The 19,941-nt window shown below is 35.9% G+C and overlaps 2 protein-coding genes across 5 annotated transcripts; one reads left to right on the top strand and one right to left on the bottom strand.

Moving 5' to 3' along the window:
• The first annotated feature begins 5,521 nt into the window (after positions 1–5,521).
• Positions 5,522–11,816, top strand: LOC125196595 (GTP-binding protein). Of its 4 annotated transcripts, none has more exons than XM_048095180.2 (10): positions 5,522–5,677; positions 6,765–7,030; positions 7,155–7,509; positions 7,658–7,882; positions 8,135–8,394; positions 9,279–9,499; positions 9,897–10,022; positions 10,795–10,968; positions 11,206–11,343; positions 11,418–11,816. In XM_048095180.2, the coding sequence occupies exons 2-10, from the start codon at positions 6,856–6,858 to the stop codon at positions 11,697–11,699; spliced, it is 1,956 nt and encodes a 651-aa protein (XP_047951137.1). In that variant the 5' UTR covers positions 5,522–5,677; positions 6,765–6,855; the 3' UTR covers positions 11,700–11,816. The 4 variants fall into 4 exon arrangements, with proteins under 4 accessions (XP_047951137.1, XP_047951138.1, XP_047951136.1 ...); XM_048095181.2 differs by having other exon boundaries at positions 6,757–7,030; positions 7,281–7,509; XM_048095179.2 differs by having other exon boundaries at positions 6,757–7,030.
• A 2,852-nt stretch (positions 11,817–14,668) lies between these two features.
• LOV1 (NAC domain containing protein 35) lies at positions 14,669–16,316 on the bottom strand. The gene is made up of 3 exons (XM_048091035.2): positions 15,869–16,316; positions 15,479–15,747; positions 14,669–15,351 (listed from the first exon to the last, which is right to left on the bottom strand). The coding sequence occupies exons 1-3, from the start codon at positions 16,080–16,082 to the stop codon at positions 14,794–14,796; spliced, it is 1,041 nt and encodes a 346-aa protein (XP_047946992.2). The 5' UTR covers positions 16,083–16,316; the 3' UTR covers positions 14,669–14,793.
• Positions 16,317–19,941: the final 3,625 nt, after the last annotated feature.

Here is a 19,941-nt window from a genome sequence, read left to right as displayed (position 1 = left end):
GTTTAAGTGTGAGCAGTTTGATAAGGCTAATTTCATGCATCGGTAATGTGCAAAAAAATGTTATAAATTGCTGGGTCTAACACGTTTCCTAAGCCAGGTGTGTGAAGAAAATCGCTAGATCAAGGAAGTAATGAAGGAGATGGTCTAGCGAGAGAAAAGGACGAAATGAGCAGGATTTACAAGGAAAATTAGCGTGACGGGGGAGTCTACAGCTGAGGGCAACAAAGTCATTATCAATACCTCGCTGGACCCACTAAAGTGCCTATAAATAGAGAGGAGCATGCAGCGTAATGGGAGAGTTTTCACTCTTCTTAGCTCATACATTTACACACACACTTGGGAAACATTCGGGGGATAATCGTGATAGGGGGGGTACTTTCTTAAGATCTCGAGTTTGGTAACACCGTCCCAGTGAGGGCGAAGATACAATTGTTTTAATTTCAGCTGTTTTTGCTAGTTTCACCCGTCGAACTTCACTTTTGGGAGTCGACTTTGATGTTGATGATGTTTAACTGCTTATCGCTCATGGATCTGAGTTTAGCTGTTTAATTTCAAGTTACTTTTGCTTAGATCTCTCTACTGTTAGCGTAGTTCTTAAATTGCTATGTCGATCTCTGCTTATTTCGTTATTGAGGTGTTTGATGTGGAATTGGGTGACAGATCTGTGGTTGATTGAGTGTTCGGAGCTTAAATTTGTAAATCTGACGTGATGGAGAATTTCTTCTGTTTGGAGTCCGTGTCGGACGCTTGGATCCGGAGTGGATTTAGCGTCTGAAGTTGGTTTTGGCGTGTGAAAGAAACAGTAGTGGATAGACTTGTTTTATTTCCTTTGTTTTCTATTTCCCTTCGTCTAGGTATGCAGATCTGTTAAGTTCTTCGTTATTTATGCATAGATTTGATTCCAAGTTAGTAGCCCTGTTTTTTATTTGCGTATGTGTTTTCTCCAGAAGTTTTTATGCGAATTTGGTTGTAGAAGACGATGTCACTGTCAGTTAGTACGAGAGTTAGTTATTCTGCCACTTTCCAGTCGTACTCTGTTTTGTTTCTTAGATGTGGTCCCACCGTAGATTTATCTCCTAGGTCTAGCTGTTAGGTTAAGTTTCTCTCTAATATTCCCAAGTCAAGTTAATTTTAATTTTCCTCAACTCAAGAAAATGCGTGGCAGCAGCCAACACCAAAAAATACTCCCAAATCCTTGATTACGAGTCTTACGCATCCTTCTCTGTGGGATCGATCCCTACTTCCCTATACTAGGTTTAGTAAAGTGGTTGAGGGTTTTTGAAGCGGGGAAGTACTTGTGTGTCCGACGACCGGGATTCCGCACAACCTACGAGTTCCTAGACCAAGTGATCTAGTGGACTTGCTGGATCTGGGGAACCTGCCTTATTTGAATATCGCAACACTGCACACACACCACACTTGTACTGTCACATCCCGACGTAGCTTCACTTTCCAAAAGCATGCATACATGGGAATTACGGTTCACTTTATGGACAATAGTTGGTCTTTGAACAAACGTTTAATTGCTTTTAGAGATTTTCCTACACCACACACTGCAAATTTAATTGCTTTTTTAATTATTCAAGTTTTGAATGAATATCAATTATGCAATAAGGTGTTTTCTATTGCTTTTGATAATGCAACTGCTAATACTGCAAGTATTAGCGACTTGATTGATGCGTGCTCTCCGATTATCGATGGTAAGTACTTTCATCAAAGATGTGTATGTCATATTTTGAACTTATGTGTACAAGATGCACTTTCTTTATGGCAAAAGCATGTTGATCCTATTAGAAATGCAGTTAGAGCGATCCATTTCAAGCTTGGCAAGGCTTGGAAAAAATATTGCCGTAACAGGAACATCAGGTATACAACTTTTATAATGGATGTGTCTACTAGATGGAACTCTACATATGATTGCCTCAATTCTACTTTGGAGCATAAAGATGCTTTGTGCGATTTTTTTAGAACTAATCCATATGGTGATATAGTTCTTACGCCTAATTGTTGGGACCAAAGCATGAGTTTATGTCAATTGTTCAAAGCTTTCAAATGTGCGACCGTTGAATTATCGAGTGTTTACTATTGCACATCTGTTCGTGTGTTAGAGCATTGCATGTATATAGCACTTGGTTTTAAAACATGCATGAAAAATGCTAGATCTCGTGAGTTAATGTGTGTTTTATTTTATATGATTGAAAAATGGTTGAAGTATTTTAGTGAAATTCCAACTGTGTTTTTAATTGCTAAGTGCTTGGATCCGAAATGGAAATTAGCTGGCACAACTAAGATCTTAGATTTCTATTATCAAAATTTGCGTTCTATTGATCTTAGTCCACTTCAAAATTTGCCTTATGATGACGATGAAACCTCGAGAGTTTTTGAACTAACCATTCCCGATAGATCACTTGTTCAAGCTCAATTTGAAAGTAGTTTGCGTACTCTCTTTGCCGAATATGAAGAAAAGTATAACCGTACCCACCAAATTCGTCCACGTACACAACTTGCTCCTCAACCGCAGCAATACGGCGGTTTTGGTTTTGCTTATGATGACCCCGATGCTCAATCACAATTAGCCGACTTATACGGCTACGGCACCGGCTCAAGTTCAAGGTCCACCTCAATGAGATCGGTAAGCGAGTTAGATTTTTATTTGGAAGCACGCCACCATACTTTTAGTGATGCAGGTCCTACACCCGCCCAAATCGATGTCCTAGAGTGGTGGGGAACACACGAGAAAGATTATCCAATACCTGCGTCAATGGCTAAGGAGATCTTTGCAGTCCCGGCTTCCACCGTAGCCGTCGAGTCCGCTTTCAGTGTTGGAGCATGTGTCTTGGACGTGAGAAGAAACAAACTCTCCGCGAGAAATATGGAAGCTGTGATGTTACTTGATGATTGGGGAAAAGCTGCAAAGAGAGCGCAAGAACCAGATTGGGATGCTCGTGAAGAGAGTGAGGAAACCTTCACCGACACCGAGGATGAAGGTGGAGAATGAAGGCCAACCGTCGTCAACCGCCAACCAACAAGGTAAGCAAGGTAAGAGAACTACGTGGACTTTGATTCCTCAATGCAATTGAGCATTAAGGATACGTAGGCACCTCAACTTAAATTTTAAATTTAAGTTGAGCTCAAGTCCTTTTCCTTTTTTTTTTTTTTTTTTCTAATTGTTTCAACTTTACTTTTAATATGTTTTTTGTAAATTGTAATTTTGTATTTAAATTTTAAATTCAAGTGTATAGTTGTATTGTTGTATTTTGTAACTTGTAATTGTAATATTGTATTGTAGAAATTTACATTCAAAGTTTGAAATCAATAAAATTGCAATTCTTTATCGTTTTCAATTCTCTTTGGATTTTACTATAGAATTGCAATAAAAGTTATAACTCTAAGATTTAAATAACTCTAAGATTTTTTTAAAAAAAGAGCCGGAACCAGCCTGGAATCGGTGAAAAACCGGCGGTTAGTAACCGGAACCGGATAACCGGTATCCGGGCCGGTTACGGTTCAAGATATCGACGAACCGGAACCGGCGATTTTCGAACCGTGGCCACCTCTACCCACAACACTAACATGTCTACTCGCTGCATCACAAATTTCATCTTGCCCAGATTATTGTTCAATATTCATCGAACAACTTTTTTTCCAGTTGCACCGATCACTGCGAAGGGAGTTTTTGTATGGAGTAATTTTTTCCTTCGTTTATGGCTCATCGCGGAGGCAATTCTCCACGAATCTCTTTTGATTCGTCTCCGATACTCCCAAAACTTCATCCCTGTGGGGTTTATAACTCCCGCGCCAAATTTTCTTTTCGATTTCAAGCTTTAGCGTCAGATCAACAAAAATTAAAACCCCCGATGCCGATGCCCAAAATCGAAAAAGGGGTCAATAGAAAAAAGAAATTTGTTTAAAATTTTTTGTATCACGCTCTGCAATTTTTTTCTGAAATTTGAGAAGGAAGAGAGTGGAAGGGGTTTTACATCTCACCCCCGCAATTTTGTGAAGAAATCAAGATGTGCTGTGAAATTTCAGTTTCGAGAAAAAATCATGAAGATGAAACTATTGGGTTATGCGTAATGTTGATGGAGAATTAGATTTGGAGAAAAAAATAGAAGAATCGAACGAAATTGTAAAGACAAGAAGAATTAGATCGGCAGAATGCAGATAGATGGTTTGTTGACCAGCGTGTATTTGGTAGAGATGAAAGTGCATCATATATTCATATTAGAGAGAATATTAGGTGCAATAAATTATAATAATAGAAAATTCATTATTCCACACTAGTGCCCCGTAATTAGTTGCTCACATATCGCCCACATAATGACGCCCAGGCAGGGGTGGGTCGATACGATATATCGTATCGAAAACGTTGTATCGTGTATCGTATCGAAAATATCGATATGAGAGAATTTCATATCGTTATCGTATCGAAAGTTTCGATATATCGAACTTTCGATATAAAAAAATTTCATATCGTTATCATATCGATATTTCGATATATCGTACCGAAATTCGATATATCGTTAAATATCGATATATATCGAAAATAAAATATCGATATATATCGAAAATATCGATATATCGAAAATTTTCGATATATATATATATCGTATTTTCGATATAAAACGATATATCGCGATATAAGGAAATTCATATCATTATCGTATCGAAAACTTACGATACGATATCGTATCGTATCAAAAATTACGATATATCGAAAATTCGATAATTTTTCGATATTTTTCAATACGATACAAGCGATATATCATTTTTTCGGTATTTTTCCCCAGCCCTACGCCCAGCCCAGGAGATCAAATCTCATGCACATATATTCAATACTACTCCTTCCGTCCATGAAAATTCGTCCCGGTTTGACCGGGCACGGGTTTTAAGAAATGTAATGGAAAGTGAGTTGAAAAAGTTAGTGGATTGTAGGTCCTACTTTTAAAGTATTAGTTTTATAATAAAATGTGAGTAGTAATGAGTTAGTGGAATATGAGGTCCACTACCAAAAATGGTAAAAGTGAAATCGGACAAATTTTGGAGGACGGACGGAAATGACAAAAACTGGGACAAATTTTTGTGGACGGATATTTTACACAAATTATACTAAATTCATAATTTTGTACTCCAAATTATTCATAATTTTTTTGCACAAATCACACTGTGCGAGTATATCACAACCTTATTTAATAAATTAATTATATTTATCAAATGTAGTATATATATGTTTATTAGTAGGAGTATTAAATATCACTGAAACTATTTAAAAATCTTATTATGTGTATGAGGTTATTTGTTGTAGTATATCTTATCATTACTACTACATTTACTATTTTAGATCTATACAATAATATTATTTTTTTTTAATTCAAAAAAATATTTCATAATTTAAAGGAAATAAACTCAGCAATGTATTGTTGAAATGATAGTAGAGATTGTGGGCCATTCACATTTCATATGGCTGGGCTTTTATAAGGAGGCCCATTTAAGCCATAATAATAGTACGGTACAAATCATTTTATTCTTCTCTCTCAGCACTCTTTTTTTCTTCTCCGTCCGTTCACGCCGCCGTTCGGACGTCTACGCTGCCCTCCTTCTTCCTCTCCCAATCCACCATAGTGTGGAATTTCAAGCTTGGTGCTTCAAAGGCTATGCTCAGAAATTTGTGAAATTGGTACACATTTTTTTTGTTCTTTAACCTTTAACGTTGTGGAGTTGAAATGGTAGTGAAAATGGGAGATCAGTGAAAGGGTCCCTTATATTGGCCTTTGTTGCTGAGAAGAAAAAATTAAGCATGTTTTTTCATGATAGATGCTTGTTAATTGGCCTTTGTTGTTGAGAAGAAAAACTTAAGCACGTATGATTAATAAAAATTGAAGCTTGAATGAGAATTTGTGGAAGTGTTCTTGGTATAAGCTAAACTGGTGAAATGGCTTTGAGATTAGTTGAACTCATATGTTTGAATTAGTTTGAGAAATGATGCGATGTAGTAGAATTTAGAGTTGAGAGAAATTAGAAGAGTTCTTGTTAATTCAGGAGTTGTGAGAGTTTATAGATATGTGAAATAATGATTGGAGTGTGTGATTTGAGAAATGTGGGAGTTCTTAATAGATGAAATTATGGTGAAAAAAGAAAAAATATTGGCAGATGTAAACCGATTTCTGCAGAAAACCTCGTGCATTAGCGATTAACTGTCAGCACTTTGGAACTGGTGGTTAACTGTCAATTTTTGGTTCCAAATATCTGGAACCGAAGCCAAAACCCAATAGGTAGAATGAGAATTATGTTTCCGATTCAGTCCTTGTGTCTCGTTTTCAGTTTGAAAACCAAAATTGTCAGTCCAATTTCAGGCTGAACCGGCGGTCTCTACTTAACCACACACTATTCGAACTTTGTCTATTTTGACCTTCTTATATTTACACAGTTATTAATGTGTGTTTAAGCTTGATTGGTGATTGGTGATTAAATATTTATAGAACTTGAATTATAGTATATATATATAAAGTGTTCGATGAACCACATTTTACATATGTTTACTGATGCTAGAATTTGAATCACAGGACATGTTACTAACTTTGTTGGAGTTATTAATAATCTTTTCGTGATTCATTAATTTTTATGAAACATAATATGTATTTGATTTTATTATATTTTTATTAAAACCATAATCTGAAATAACTGCAAAAGCTTCCATTTCCATTTCCATTTCCATTTCCATTTCCACATGCACCACCACTCACCAACAACGTGTAGGGGCAAAGCTGTGGAGCATGGAGCATCATAAAATGCCTGAGGTTATCTAGGTGCAGTGAGAGCATTGCTGCTAATATACACGGTGGTTTACCACTCGGAATGAGGGGATCATGGTTTCATGCCGTCTTGGGCCGAAAAAGCCGTCGAGCCTTTGACGGTCTATCCTCCAGAAACACCACCTTGCAGTATCTTGCGCGTAACCCAATTCCAACATTCTTGAGTAATGGAGAAAGGAAGCTCTTCAATGCTACCACTCAAGTAAAAATAAAGCGTGGTATATATTTTCCATACTAGTATGCTCAGTTATCTGCTTTGATATTATATTTTTTTGCTGTTGCTCTATGTTTGCTTTGATACTGGTTATTTTTATTTTGTTTTGACGTAATTATATTGCTTAGGGGGTTCTGTCATACACGGCATAGGAGTGTCACCTTGCAGATTTGTCAATGGGCTGTCTCTCTCTGCGCTTTCTTCTTTTTTAACTCACAATGCAGCAAATTTTTGTTCTTTGCCTGAAAATGAAGCCAGGATTGAGCCGATGGGTTCTGTTGTATTACCTTGCCCGGGTGATTTAAGCAGTGAAGTGAAAGAGGTTCGAGTTGCTGCTGATGATAGTGATTGTGATGAGCCAAGATCACAACCTAAAGCTATAACTCGAGAATCTATTGACTTCACAAAAATTCCAATTGAGAAGCTTCCGTCTGTCCTTATTATAGGACGTCCAAATGTTGGGAAGTCAGCATTGTTTAACCGGTCAGTTTTAATCATGCAGTCTTTGATGGCTTAGAGTTGATATGTATGGAATTTGGTATTCATATACAGTTTATATTTCGAAGCTATGATATCATTCATTCTTCCATTTATTGGCCTGCATATTTAAGTTAGCTTGTTGGAACTGTAGTTTGATTCGGAGGAGGGAGGCACTTGTTTACAACACCCCTAATGACCATGTTACACGTGATATAAGAGATGGAATTGCTAAACTGGGGGATTTACGTTTTCGCGTTCTAGATTCAGCTGGCTTGGAGGCAGAGGCTTCTTCAGGTTCTGTTCTTGGTAGAACTGCTGCTATGACCAGATATGTGTTGGCAAAAGCCCATTTGGCACTTTTCTTGATTGATGCAAGGTTAGACTTGTTTTCACTTCAAATGCCTGTGAAGTTTTCTATGCTTGTGACGTGTGTATGTTTAGGACTCCACTTTGTGGCATATGCCTTTCTTTATGATATGCATTATGCAATCAAAAAACCAAAAAGAGAAAGTGAGAGACCTGTGGCAATGTATTACATTTGCAATTGCCACTGTACTGGGTATTGCTATGTTATTCTCATTTGATGCTCAAATCATATTCTAATTTGGGTTGCATGTATCAAGTCCAGAGATGGATTGCAGCCGTTGGATTTGGATGTTGGAAAGTGGTTAAGAAAGCATGCCCCTGGTATGAAGACAATAGTGGTAATGAATAAAGCTGAGCTGCTTGATAACGTTTCTGGCTCTCTTGGTGCTGCTGCTGGTGAAGCTTATACATTAGGATTTGGTGATCCTATTGCTTTATCTGCGGAGACTGGATTTGGGTTGGCAGAGCTTTCTGAAGCTTTGAGGCCACTGCTTGAGGATTTTGTGCTACAGAATATTGACGGTAAATTCTCAAGGTTCTGAATGAGAAATCATCTTTCCTTTCCCCTTTTTGGTTCCATTTTCCAGCTTGGTTGGCTTTATCAATGTTGGTCTAAAGTTGTAGTGGTTTTCATCGAAATTCCTGGTTAGATGCATATGATTTCTCGTAAATTAATTTGTTAAGTTGATTTATTAACCGATGGTTGTCAATAATCACTTGGTTTGCACATGGTTTTAAGATGCATTCTTGACCATCATCTCTACATGAATTGCCTAGAAATGCGTCTGAGGTGCACACATTGCATTTAGAGCTTCCAAGTCCAAAAAATTATTGGGCTTTTAATGCTTTGAAATTGATGGGCTTAAATTTTTTAAGCTTTAATTTGAAGTGGCCTGTTTCTACACAACCCTATCTATGAAATTAAAAGGCAAAAGGTTATGTTTGGACTTCTTGGGCATCTGTTAAAGCTATTTGATCATTAGACTTCTATTCTTGTCACGACTGCACTTGCTAGGGATAGCAAGCTCGGTTGACCATGACCAGGGGATGATTAAAGAAATGAGGAAGAAGGGGAAAACAACAATTTGTGAACTCGGACATGTCTCAATAAAGAAATAACTTGAATAAAATCAAAGTATCACTTGGAAGCACGATAACTCGAAGTAGTAATATTCAAGAAAACATGAAGAAACATTGTTTCAGCAGAAGCATTCGAGCGAAGAACGATGCCATGTGTGAAGAAATGATTATTTGCTATGTTTTCATCATATTATTTTTGTATTATATTTGTTATGATTTTCACATGATTTATGCCTCAGACCGCCTTGAGGCTAACGCATTTTAAAACCTTGGGTCTGCACTGATAATTTTCGAAGTTCCTAATGGAATATGCTTTCTGTTTCCAGTTCTAGAAGAAGATACTTGCGATGATAGCTCCTACTTGGATGAGAATATTGACTCTAAGCTTCCATTGCAGTTGGCAATTGTTGGAAGACCAAACGTAGGGAAGTCTACTTTGCTGAATGCTCTCATACAAGAGGACCGAGTTTTAGTAGGACCAGAAGCTGGTTTAACTCGAGATTCAATCCGAGTTGAATTTCAGTACGAGGGGAGAGACGTTTATCTTGTAAGTAAGAGATTATCTTAGTGTGCTGGAGATGTTTGTGTTGAATCGATTGCATAAGATGATCAGTGAACAAGTGTGACTTTCTGTTTTAATGCACTGAGTTAAATAGTTTTATAGCAGTGTTTCTGACTCATATGAATTAGGCTATGAGTTTCTAAAATTGATGCTACCTTGTACTTCAAAGACATTGAGTTTTGGTGTAGAGTAATGCAGTAGCTTCACTATGTTGTCAAGCGATAGAATATTGCTTATTGATCTTAGTCTAAAGATTTCAACAAATTCATTCCCCATGGATAGTCCGTTCACCAATATAAATTTTCCCAAGAATAATATCTTGGACTGCATAACAAAACTACACCTAACATTGTTCACATTTTGATATTTTATTTTTTTCCAGGTTGATACCGCAGGTTGGTTGGAGAGAACAAAACAGGACAAAGGCCCATCATCCTTGAGCATTGTGCAATCAAGGAAAAACCTAATGAGGGCCCATGTGGTTGCACTAGTTCTGGATGCAGATGAGGTCTGCTTTGTTTTCCGTAAATGACATTTGCATTAATTGGTCTCTGAAGTGCTCTTCTTATTTCTCTATAATTCTATATATTTTTGTACTTGCTTTTAGTTTTACTAGTATTTTACTAATAGTCACAAGCTTGGTTACGTTTCCAGCATGACATCATTATTGGTAATTATAATTGAACCTTTTTTTCCCAACGATTCCAACTGAACATGCCTGTGGATGCTTATCAATCTTCTTTACTGCACTGAGGATAACTGAAGATTTCATGCAGGTGTGCCACTACTGTGTTCATTTCTCGAAGAAGCTTATGCTTTTTTGGGAATAAGATGATGCATATGCTCCATTATCTATTTTGGTTTTGAATCTTAAGTGTTTAATTGCTTATTCCCTGAAACCCTTACATCAACCTCTCATTCTTCTACACTTAATCCTAATCCATAGATACTACTGCCATTTTCATTTTTTAGATATTTATACTTTTGCATAATATTAAGCTTGTGTTTCTTTGCCAATATGCTGGGTTTAGAACATCCCAATAAAGATATTTACTCCTTTTACCCTTTGCCAATAAATGTGCAGTACAATGGCGTGCCCTTTATTGATGAGCTATGTAATACATTCACCGTTTGTTTCATTATCTGTGGTTCCGTTTCATATTTTGGGTGGGATACCTGTGAGGATTGATATAAATAGACCTACTCTTGGTTACATTTGGAATGTTCTAGTATCTATCCTGTTCTCAATATAACATGCTGTATTTAATTCCTTTATATAGATTGCAAAAGCTAAAAGGAGTATGAAACATGCTGAAGTAGTTATAGCAAGGCGAGCAGTAGAAGAAGGTCGAAGTTTGGTTATTGTGGTGAACAAGATGGATCTTTTGTCGGGTAAACAACATGAAAGGGTTGTCAATATCGTACCTGAAGAAATTCAGAGTGTAATTCCTCAGGTCAGTAATGAGAATCTAGTACTATTTCATCAATGATATATTCTGTATGGCTGTTTCCAACTTGATATTTGATGTAAAATTTACCAAAATCTTGTTGTATTGCTATTTTTTCCATATACGATCGGGAGGAGTTCTGTTTGTAAGTGGTCATGCTGAAATATTTATGCCTGTCTCCAAAGTGCGCCTATTAATACAATGTCTCATTTTATCTTGCATTTGATGAAAGTTTGTCACCAGGTGACAGGATTACCTGTGGTATTTGTTTCTGCACTTGAGGGCAAAGGAAGGATGGCTGTGATGCGCCAGGTTGTTGATACTTATGAAAAATGGTGCTGTAGACTGCCAACATCTCGTTTAAACCGCTGGCTACGCAAGGTTTGCTGAAATTGTCCGATCCCCCCAACACTCCTTGTGTAAACTAGTCGTTGATGGCTGTCGTATTTATACAGGTTATGAGCAGACATTCTTGGAAAGATCAGTCCGCCCAACCCAAGATCAAATACTTCACCCAGGTGAAGGCCCGGCCACCTACGTTTGTTGCGTTTGTGAGCGGGAAGGTTCAGCTATCGGACACAGACCTCAGGTTCTTAACGAAGTCACTCAAGGAAGACTTTGATCTGGGGGGGATTCCTCTGCGTATTATGCAGCGGACCGTTCCTAGACGTGGCGAGGGTGAACCCAAAAAGAACACACGACCTGCCGGAAAAACAACACAACGCATGGTTAACTAGCTCGAACCGAATAATGGTGCACTATAATTAGCTAGTGGAGTTTAAACATTAGTATAATTTCATAACTAAAGGTACACTTCAAAATTATGATAGTATAATTATAATTTCATGACTAAATTATGATCATTCAAACATTAGCATAATGTTTTGTATACAGTTTTGAAAACCACACAGTTTTGTATGTCATGACTAAATTATGATCATTCAAACATTAGTATAATTTCATAATTGAAGGCACACTTCAAACATGGTTAACTATTTCGAACCGAATAATGATGCACAATAATTAGCTAGTGGAGTTTAAACATAACAGCTTTAAACATCACCGATCAACTGAATTTAGTACGGGATGCTAAACAAATTCTCGTTTTCCATGGTAACATTTGAAGGAATTAATGAAGCTGATATGCTTATATACACTGTTTACAATTAATATATTTATAATATATCATGCTGGACAATTCTACAAGATTCAAATAAATTTAATTGCAACCAAATAAATACTACTATATAAAATAATGTTATTATGGAAAAAATATTTACGTAAATTACTGAATAAAGGATATCGACGAAATGAAATGTAAATATTACAACTCAATATATTTAGATTTAAAAGGATTAGTTAGGAAGGTTATGAATGAGTTTTATACAATACATTGGTAGATATAGGTATTAATCAAATCCTTCGTCCATCATTAAATATTTTATATTGCATTTTAGGACACCCACAATTAAATGTTCTGTTTCATCTGGACTATTTTTGATAAATGGACTTTATACTAAGACATTTAAATCCACATTTTATTAGTATAATATATTAAATTAATATAGTAAAAAATAGGTTTCACAATTATTTTCACTATTCTTTTTCATTCACTTTTTCTTTTACCTAATCCATGTCTAATCAAAGTGAGATAGTTATTTATAGATGAAAAAAGTGCAAATTTATAATAGTGATATAATCAGATTGCTTGAGATCCTGCAAACCAAACTTGTTATTGTGCGCATCTTCGCATCTCACTCTCATTTTGCTCTCTTTATTTTTCAGGCCATTTTATTATTTTAATAATGTATGCTCTAGTTATGCGTAGTTATGAACAATGTTAAGAAACAAGTAGGATATATAACAATTTTCTGTCATTTAATTTCACTTTAATTAATTAATAAAATGTGGTATTAGGGTCAATAAATTTAAAGGAAATAGAACTGAATTTGAAGCTCAAAAACCATTTGGTCAAATTCTGGTTTATCCCATGACTTTAAAAAATGGTCAATTAAATCATAACTTTGACAATTTTCTGAATTGTCCCATAGAACTGAATTTGGGGAGAAATGAGCATGGCGTGGAAGCTGGAATTGAGCATGCCTTTTGAGCTTTTGGAATAATATTGATGTATTATGTTCATGTCATGCTCAATTACGGTGTCCATGTCATACTCAATTCTCCCCAAATTTAATTCCATGAGACAATAATCATTGGCAATTTTGAAAGTTACGTCTAGACCATAATTTGACCAAATTTTGTGAATTTTTTTTCGCGGTTTGCCCTAAATTTAAAGTTAAGGTATAAATAAATTTAGCTTTAGGACTATGATTCATAATATTATAATGAAATATATTTTTATGAAAAAGATTATTATAGCAGTAAAACTGTAACACAATAAATCGTGTGCATGGAGCCCAACCCTAATCTGATAGTTGTTATTGATGTTTGGCGAGAATTAACGAGCTACACTATATCAAAATCACGTTTATGAAGTTTAATATAACGAAATTTAGTCGAATTTTACTAGCTATCCATCATTATTTTCCATTTAAGGATACATTTATTACACCTATGGGCTATGGTTCTTTATAAACCAATAGTCCAAAAATATTATACAGAGTTGTGTGGTTTTGCATGCACACTGTTACTCATTTATTAATGCATACTACTATTTGATTACAAAAATATGAAGAATTAGTTGTGTATAATTGGTGAGGAAAAATTTGGCATAGGCTTGTTTTTACTGGAGGAGATAATGGGTATAGTTAAGTCAGATTTTATGGGGATTAAATACAGTCTCAAAATTAATGAAGTTTCATCGCAAAAATAATTATTTATACCTGATATATTTGGATCTCAAAAATGCGGGGCTATGAAACAGCGGGGAATTCCGACAAGCAAACTTTGTCTTGTGAAGAAAATGGGGTCCAACAACACTTGTAAATATTGTCTCTGATCAGTCGTCTGCAAGTCATGATTTGGCTGTAACTAATCAATCATCACATTATTATTCTCCCCTCTCGTGCCTAACAGCTGCGCACCAGACACATTTTCATTCTCAACATTTTTACCTATCTCTATATGTTTCATTATTCAATTACTTATAGTAGTGTTTATTTACCCTTTATTTGAACATATACACACAACCGTGACAATGAATTGCAACTCAGTTGGTAAACCATTTTATGTCGTCACAAAAGTATATAAGATTTTTAATTAACAATCACCATAAATTATTAGCCACAAGAATAACACTTGGTGTTAAAACTTGGAGTCATGCCGGATGATTCCAAATCTAAATTACATACCATATAAGCTCGTTAGACATATAGTTCATAAATCATGATTTCACCCTATTTTGAAGATTTGACTTTACTTTTTAAAACAATAGCTATATTATGGGTAAGCACAATGATAAAATCCAGGTTTGTACAGTAATTTTTCAGTTTTATTGAAACTAGAAAATGGTAATTAATGTACTACTTATAACTTTAATTCAAAATTTGAAAAATGAGACAAAACACAGTGTGGTTATAGGAATTAAGAAACCTAAATCCACATAGAAAATTCTTTAGACAATACACATTATGTGTTTATAATGGGAGAAGATATATTAACCAGTAGTGGAAAGCCTATATATATAATTGGATTTCCAATAACTAAATACAAAAGCTGAAAACCCTAACTTAGAACAAAAACGAAATCATAAATATATATATTACCACTGCAAATAAGTAAGTAGGTTTCATGGAAACGAAGAACTCAATCCACATAAAATCAGCATCAGCAGTCATATTTATATGTGCATACTAATCATAACAGTTAAAGTTACTTGAACAGATTGCTCAAGTCCTTCCCCGCCTCCGATTCTGATTCCGATATCGCACCCCACTCCCACAACCGATCCGAATACGCCGCCGCCGCCGGAACCACGCCATGCGCCGCCGCCTGCGGCTGCAGAGCCGTGAAATCCGCGACCAGATTCGGCGCACTAGCCGGATTGTAGTGGCCGATCGACGATGAGTAATTATGAACGAGTTTGTGGAGATCGTCGATCGAGTTGGAGTTGGACGCCGCGGCGAAGATCTCCGTCGGGCAAGGCTGCTTCGATCGGCCGTCGACGGCGATCGGAGGCAACGGATGATTGATTGTGTAGTGCGAGAGCGCGAGCGAGGTGCCGATGTCCGTGCTGCTCGTAGGGCTCGTTTCCCCCAATTTTCCATCCGCGTTCGCTTGGAAGATGTACCTCGACGTCTCCGGCTGCTGCTTCCGCGATCCTCTCGACGACGAAGACGACGCCGCCGCCTTCGTAGGGAGGCATCGCGGCAGGGATGGGTGGTCTTCCACTCCCGCCCTTTTGTACACGCGGCAAAGCGAAATCTCCGCCTGCAAATATTTGAAATTAATTAATGAAATTGAAAAAACCGCGTCATGAAGATCTTGTGAGCATATTAATTGAGATGTGTCAGTTTTGGAGAGATGAATTGCATAAAATAGAATTGAAAATTCAAACCTTCTGTAGACGCTCGGTGTCGTGATGGGGAAGGCGGTATTCGTTCATGATCCAGCTTGTACGGATGCCTTTTGGGGCTTTCCCGGAGTAGAAAACGAGGGTTTTCTTGAGGCCGATGGATCGGAGATTCTCGCTTCGGATCATGCGATCTGCGCCGGTGGCCTTCCAGTAGCCAGATGTCGTCACGCGATTGGGCCGGTCTCCGTTCCTATACTTCCTATCCCTCGGCACATAGAAGTACCACTCTTTCTCCCCTATAGCCGCCAGCGCTGTCATTCCACACAATTTAATAGTTATTTCAAAGTCAAATTAAATAAATGGCCATAGCCAAATCTTGAATTACTGTACCTAAAAGAAATGAAATTTAGGAAAAAATGTGTATATACATACCGGGAAGTTCCCAAGGGTCGTAGCGGTAGAGGTCAAGAAAAGTGATGAGTTCGACGTTGAAGCGCTTGCCCTCCACCTTACGGCGGAGGTAGAACTCCACGAGCTCTTCCTCGGTCGGGTGGAAGCGGAAGCCCGGCATCACGACGTCGTTTTCGTGCTCATCTTGCTTGCTTCTATTGTCTTCTTGATTGTTCATGACTGCGCCAATGGCCATAAAACTATGCCCAAACCCTATGCATCTTTGCTCAATGATTATGATGTTTTTCTTGTTTTTGAGTGTATAATACAATCTTTACACACACAATTTGGATTGTGCAAAGTTGTCTTATTTAAGGTGTAGGTCTTTGAAAGGATTAAGAGAGTGAAAAATTGTAGGATTTCAAGAATAGGTATAATATCTTTCTTTTCTCTTTCTCTCTCTCTAAGGAAATGGAAATGGTGAAGAAGAAAATGGGGAGAGAGGAATGAATTAATAGAAAGATCTACATAACTATTGAGGGCCTACTTGGGAGAGATGATGAAATTAAGATGAGAAAGGGACATCACAAATAAGGACAGGGAGGCCAAGTGCGGTGAGTTTGGACCTCCCTTTATTCCACAATTAATTTTGTTACTTTTCCAAAATCATGCATTATATTTCAATATTTTAGCTCTTTGGTGAAATAATAAGTGATCCATGCTAGCTGCAACTACAACTAGCTAGTACTGCACCCCTTTCCGATTATTCTTTTCACTACAGGTTTTATTATTTTTAATTCCCTAGAATAAATGACATCACGCATTCGTGCCATTAATTTCAAACCATTTAAATAAATTTAAATGTTACATTTATTTTGTCCACTGTAGCTCTTAAAGTTGCTACGAGGCATGAATATTTTTGCAACTTCTACAATATTAATGAATTCGCGCTACTTACATGAAATGAATTCAAAATGTATAATTAAGTCATGATAGAAACCAATTCTAATTAATTAGAAATTTTACTAGTCAATTTGTTATAATTATTTTGATATACCTATAATTAATGTCATAATTACTAGCTTATCTTTTCCATGATAGTCGATAGAATAGTATTTCAATTGATTATATACATATACATTAAGGATTTTTGTGTGATAAGGAGTAAGATAAAATAGAAATGCATGCTACAAGCAAAAGATTATTATATTCCCAGAGAAGAATATCTCACAAGGGGATTGGCTACTCAACAAACCTAGGAATGATGCTCTTCACAACCTAATTATTAAGGTTTGATTTGTTTACTTCTTCAGAAATTTTTAAGTAAATGAGGGTGGGAAATGTACATCTTCTCCTTATCCACATACACTAGAAATACCCTTCTCAACTTTTTTGAAGATACTAAGTATGTTTTTGCTAATAATTTAATTTTCAATTATGTGCAATCAACTGTAGAGTCTAATTATACACTAGCTAGGTACTTAAGAGTTTATGCGTAATTGTGTTGTATAGGATGCTATATCTATGTATTTTGTTAGTTATGCAAAACGCCTTACAAAAATCACCGAACCGATAATATTTTAAGAAACCCTAGTCTCTTGAGAACAAAATTTATTACGTATAAAAATCATAAACTGATTGCAAAATAGTTTTTTGTACTCCTAATATGAGATCTAGAAACCCCAACAATTGAAAAGGAAATTATGAAAATTAAAATAAATTTTGAAAAATAGTAAAATGCCAATTTTACCCTTTAACCGATCTCCGATGGCCAAAATCCATCATGCATAAGCACTCCTCCAATGTAGTTCTGAGTTTGATTCATTAGCCCGTTTTACAAGTCATGCGCAAATTCTAAATCATTCTGAGATCGTGATTTTTTCAGCTTCGTCGGCTATAATTATATGTGAGTGAAAATGTTAATCACGTTACAATTATTTTCAAAATTAATTCTAACAGATGATGTATTTATATATGTATTAATATATCGGATTAATCCATATATGGCTTCAGTGTTAATTACTCTTACTCCGGGGAAGGGGGTTGTATGGTTGTGGAATTAGCTAACGATAAATTATGTGATAGTTTTGGAGAGAAATTATTGGGATTACTGTAATTTTGAATAATTACAGAGCTAATTGAGATAAATAATGTGGGATTAATGAGCATACATATAGGTATAGATTGTGCATTTACTGGCTAAGAATAGGGTTGGGGGTGGTGGAAAAAGGTAAACGAATTTCTCTAGCCCAAAAGCATGCATATAAATATATACATATATTGGGGGGTAGACTTTGGGGTCTACTGTATGAGTGGGGGTGGGGTTGGGGTAGGATGGGGTGGGGGTGGGGGGGAACTGCCTGGTCAAGAGAACCCCGTGAGTACTATCTCTCTCTCCCTCTCTATATATATATGATGACAAAAAACAACAGCATCTTCCACTTTTATTTTTATTGCATATGGAAATGATTTTAATTTAATTTGCACTAAAATTTAAACACCTTTTTATTACCATATGATATGACAATTGGACTATACTACTACTTTATTTACAACTTTTATTCACCGAGCAGTATGGACCGGCATACAGCGTTTGTAAAATGATGTGCGATTTTTTGTCACCTTATTCGCCGCCTCATTTATGGAATGCTTCATATAGTCAATGGCAAAATTCCGATTTTGATATTGGGACCTAAATTTATAATAATTTTCGATGTTGGCGAATGGCGTCATCTAAAATAAATGATGATAAAAACGAATTAGATAATGGATGAAAAAAACAAGAGATTTGTACAGGGATTGTTGTTAACAGTAATGTCGATATGAATATCGCCACTGATCGTAACTAAATAAACTACTTCTACTTAGTAGTAGTAATATTTTTTTTTCTATCTATAATTGCTACTAATGATTCGAACTCTTATAATATTATTTTGATAGATATCAAGGAAGTTTTAATATGAGAACTTCATAATAAAAGTCAATGCAAATGATGAAAAAATAAATACTCATTTTGTCCCTAAAAATTTCTCACTTATTTTTACGTTGGTTCGTCCCTAAAAATTTGTCACCTTTCACTCTTCCAATTTGTGGTAGTGGACCCCACATTCCACTAATTCATTCTCACTCACATTTTATTATAAAACTAATATATAAAAGTATGACTCGCATACATCCATTTTCTATTACATTTTTTAAAACTCATATTGAAAGAAATGGTAACAAATTATTAAAGACGGAGGGAATACATTTTTAATCATAGATAATACTTTCTAGAGTGAAATAAACAAAATATTCAGTAGCAAAATTTCAAGCATTTTTCGGTATTTTTGTTGTAATCGATCGAATATTTCAATCTGTCAAGAGCTTGCCTCATATCCTAGCAGGTACTCCCCTAATTAGCAAGATTGACTAGCAAATTTGAATTTCTTTATTCTACGTTATTTTATGGTCAATATGAGATATCTGCAATAAGATCATTGTTCAAGATTTCAAGCCCAATTGGAATTTTCAGAAAAAAATAATTTTTTGGTGCCTTGGAATTTGGATAAGAGGATGGTGCCTAAAGTTTCCATTCTCACCGGGACCGGGACATATAATGAAATATTTCAATGCTATCAGAATGTGGGCGGCGAGGGCAACGAACTCACGCAGAAGATGACCACATTATTGAGGGAATGTTTGCTTCTTCTCTTCATTCTTGCTTGATGTCATCTGCCTTAGTCTTGGGTGGCTCTTGGTTGATGTTCGTATTGTTAGCTGTGTGTTTTCTCTTGATTATTTTTTTTTTCTGCGATTTTTCTAGTTTGCTTTACGTTTGATGTGCTAGCATTTTTTTACCTTTTGCTTGAGATTTTTGGACCACTACCTCCACCCTTAAAAAAAATTATTTTTATTTTGGTCTGTCTCTTAAAAATATTAAAATTTTATTTTAAAAACTCCGATCACTCTAATAAGGTGTGACTATTTCTGCACTAATAATATTTTAATCATTTTTTTTCTATTTCTTTTTTACTTACTAATTGTGCATTAAAACTCACGTCGTTTCAAATATTTCTATTTTAAAAGACAAATATTGTATTAATTTTTTACAATTGTTACTTAGATGATAATCC

This window comes from Salvia hispanica, chromosome 4 (genome assembly GCF_029641045.1).
Source record: "Salvia hispanica isolate PSC_SH4W2 chromosome 4, Shi_PSC_v1, whole genome shotgun sequence".
In the NCBI taxonomy this organism is placed as follows: Eukaryota; Viridiplantae; Streptophyta; class Magnoliopsida; order Lamiales; family Lamiaceae; genus Salvia; species Salvia hispanica.
This window is presented reverse-complemented; position numbering and strand designations above follow the sequence as displayed.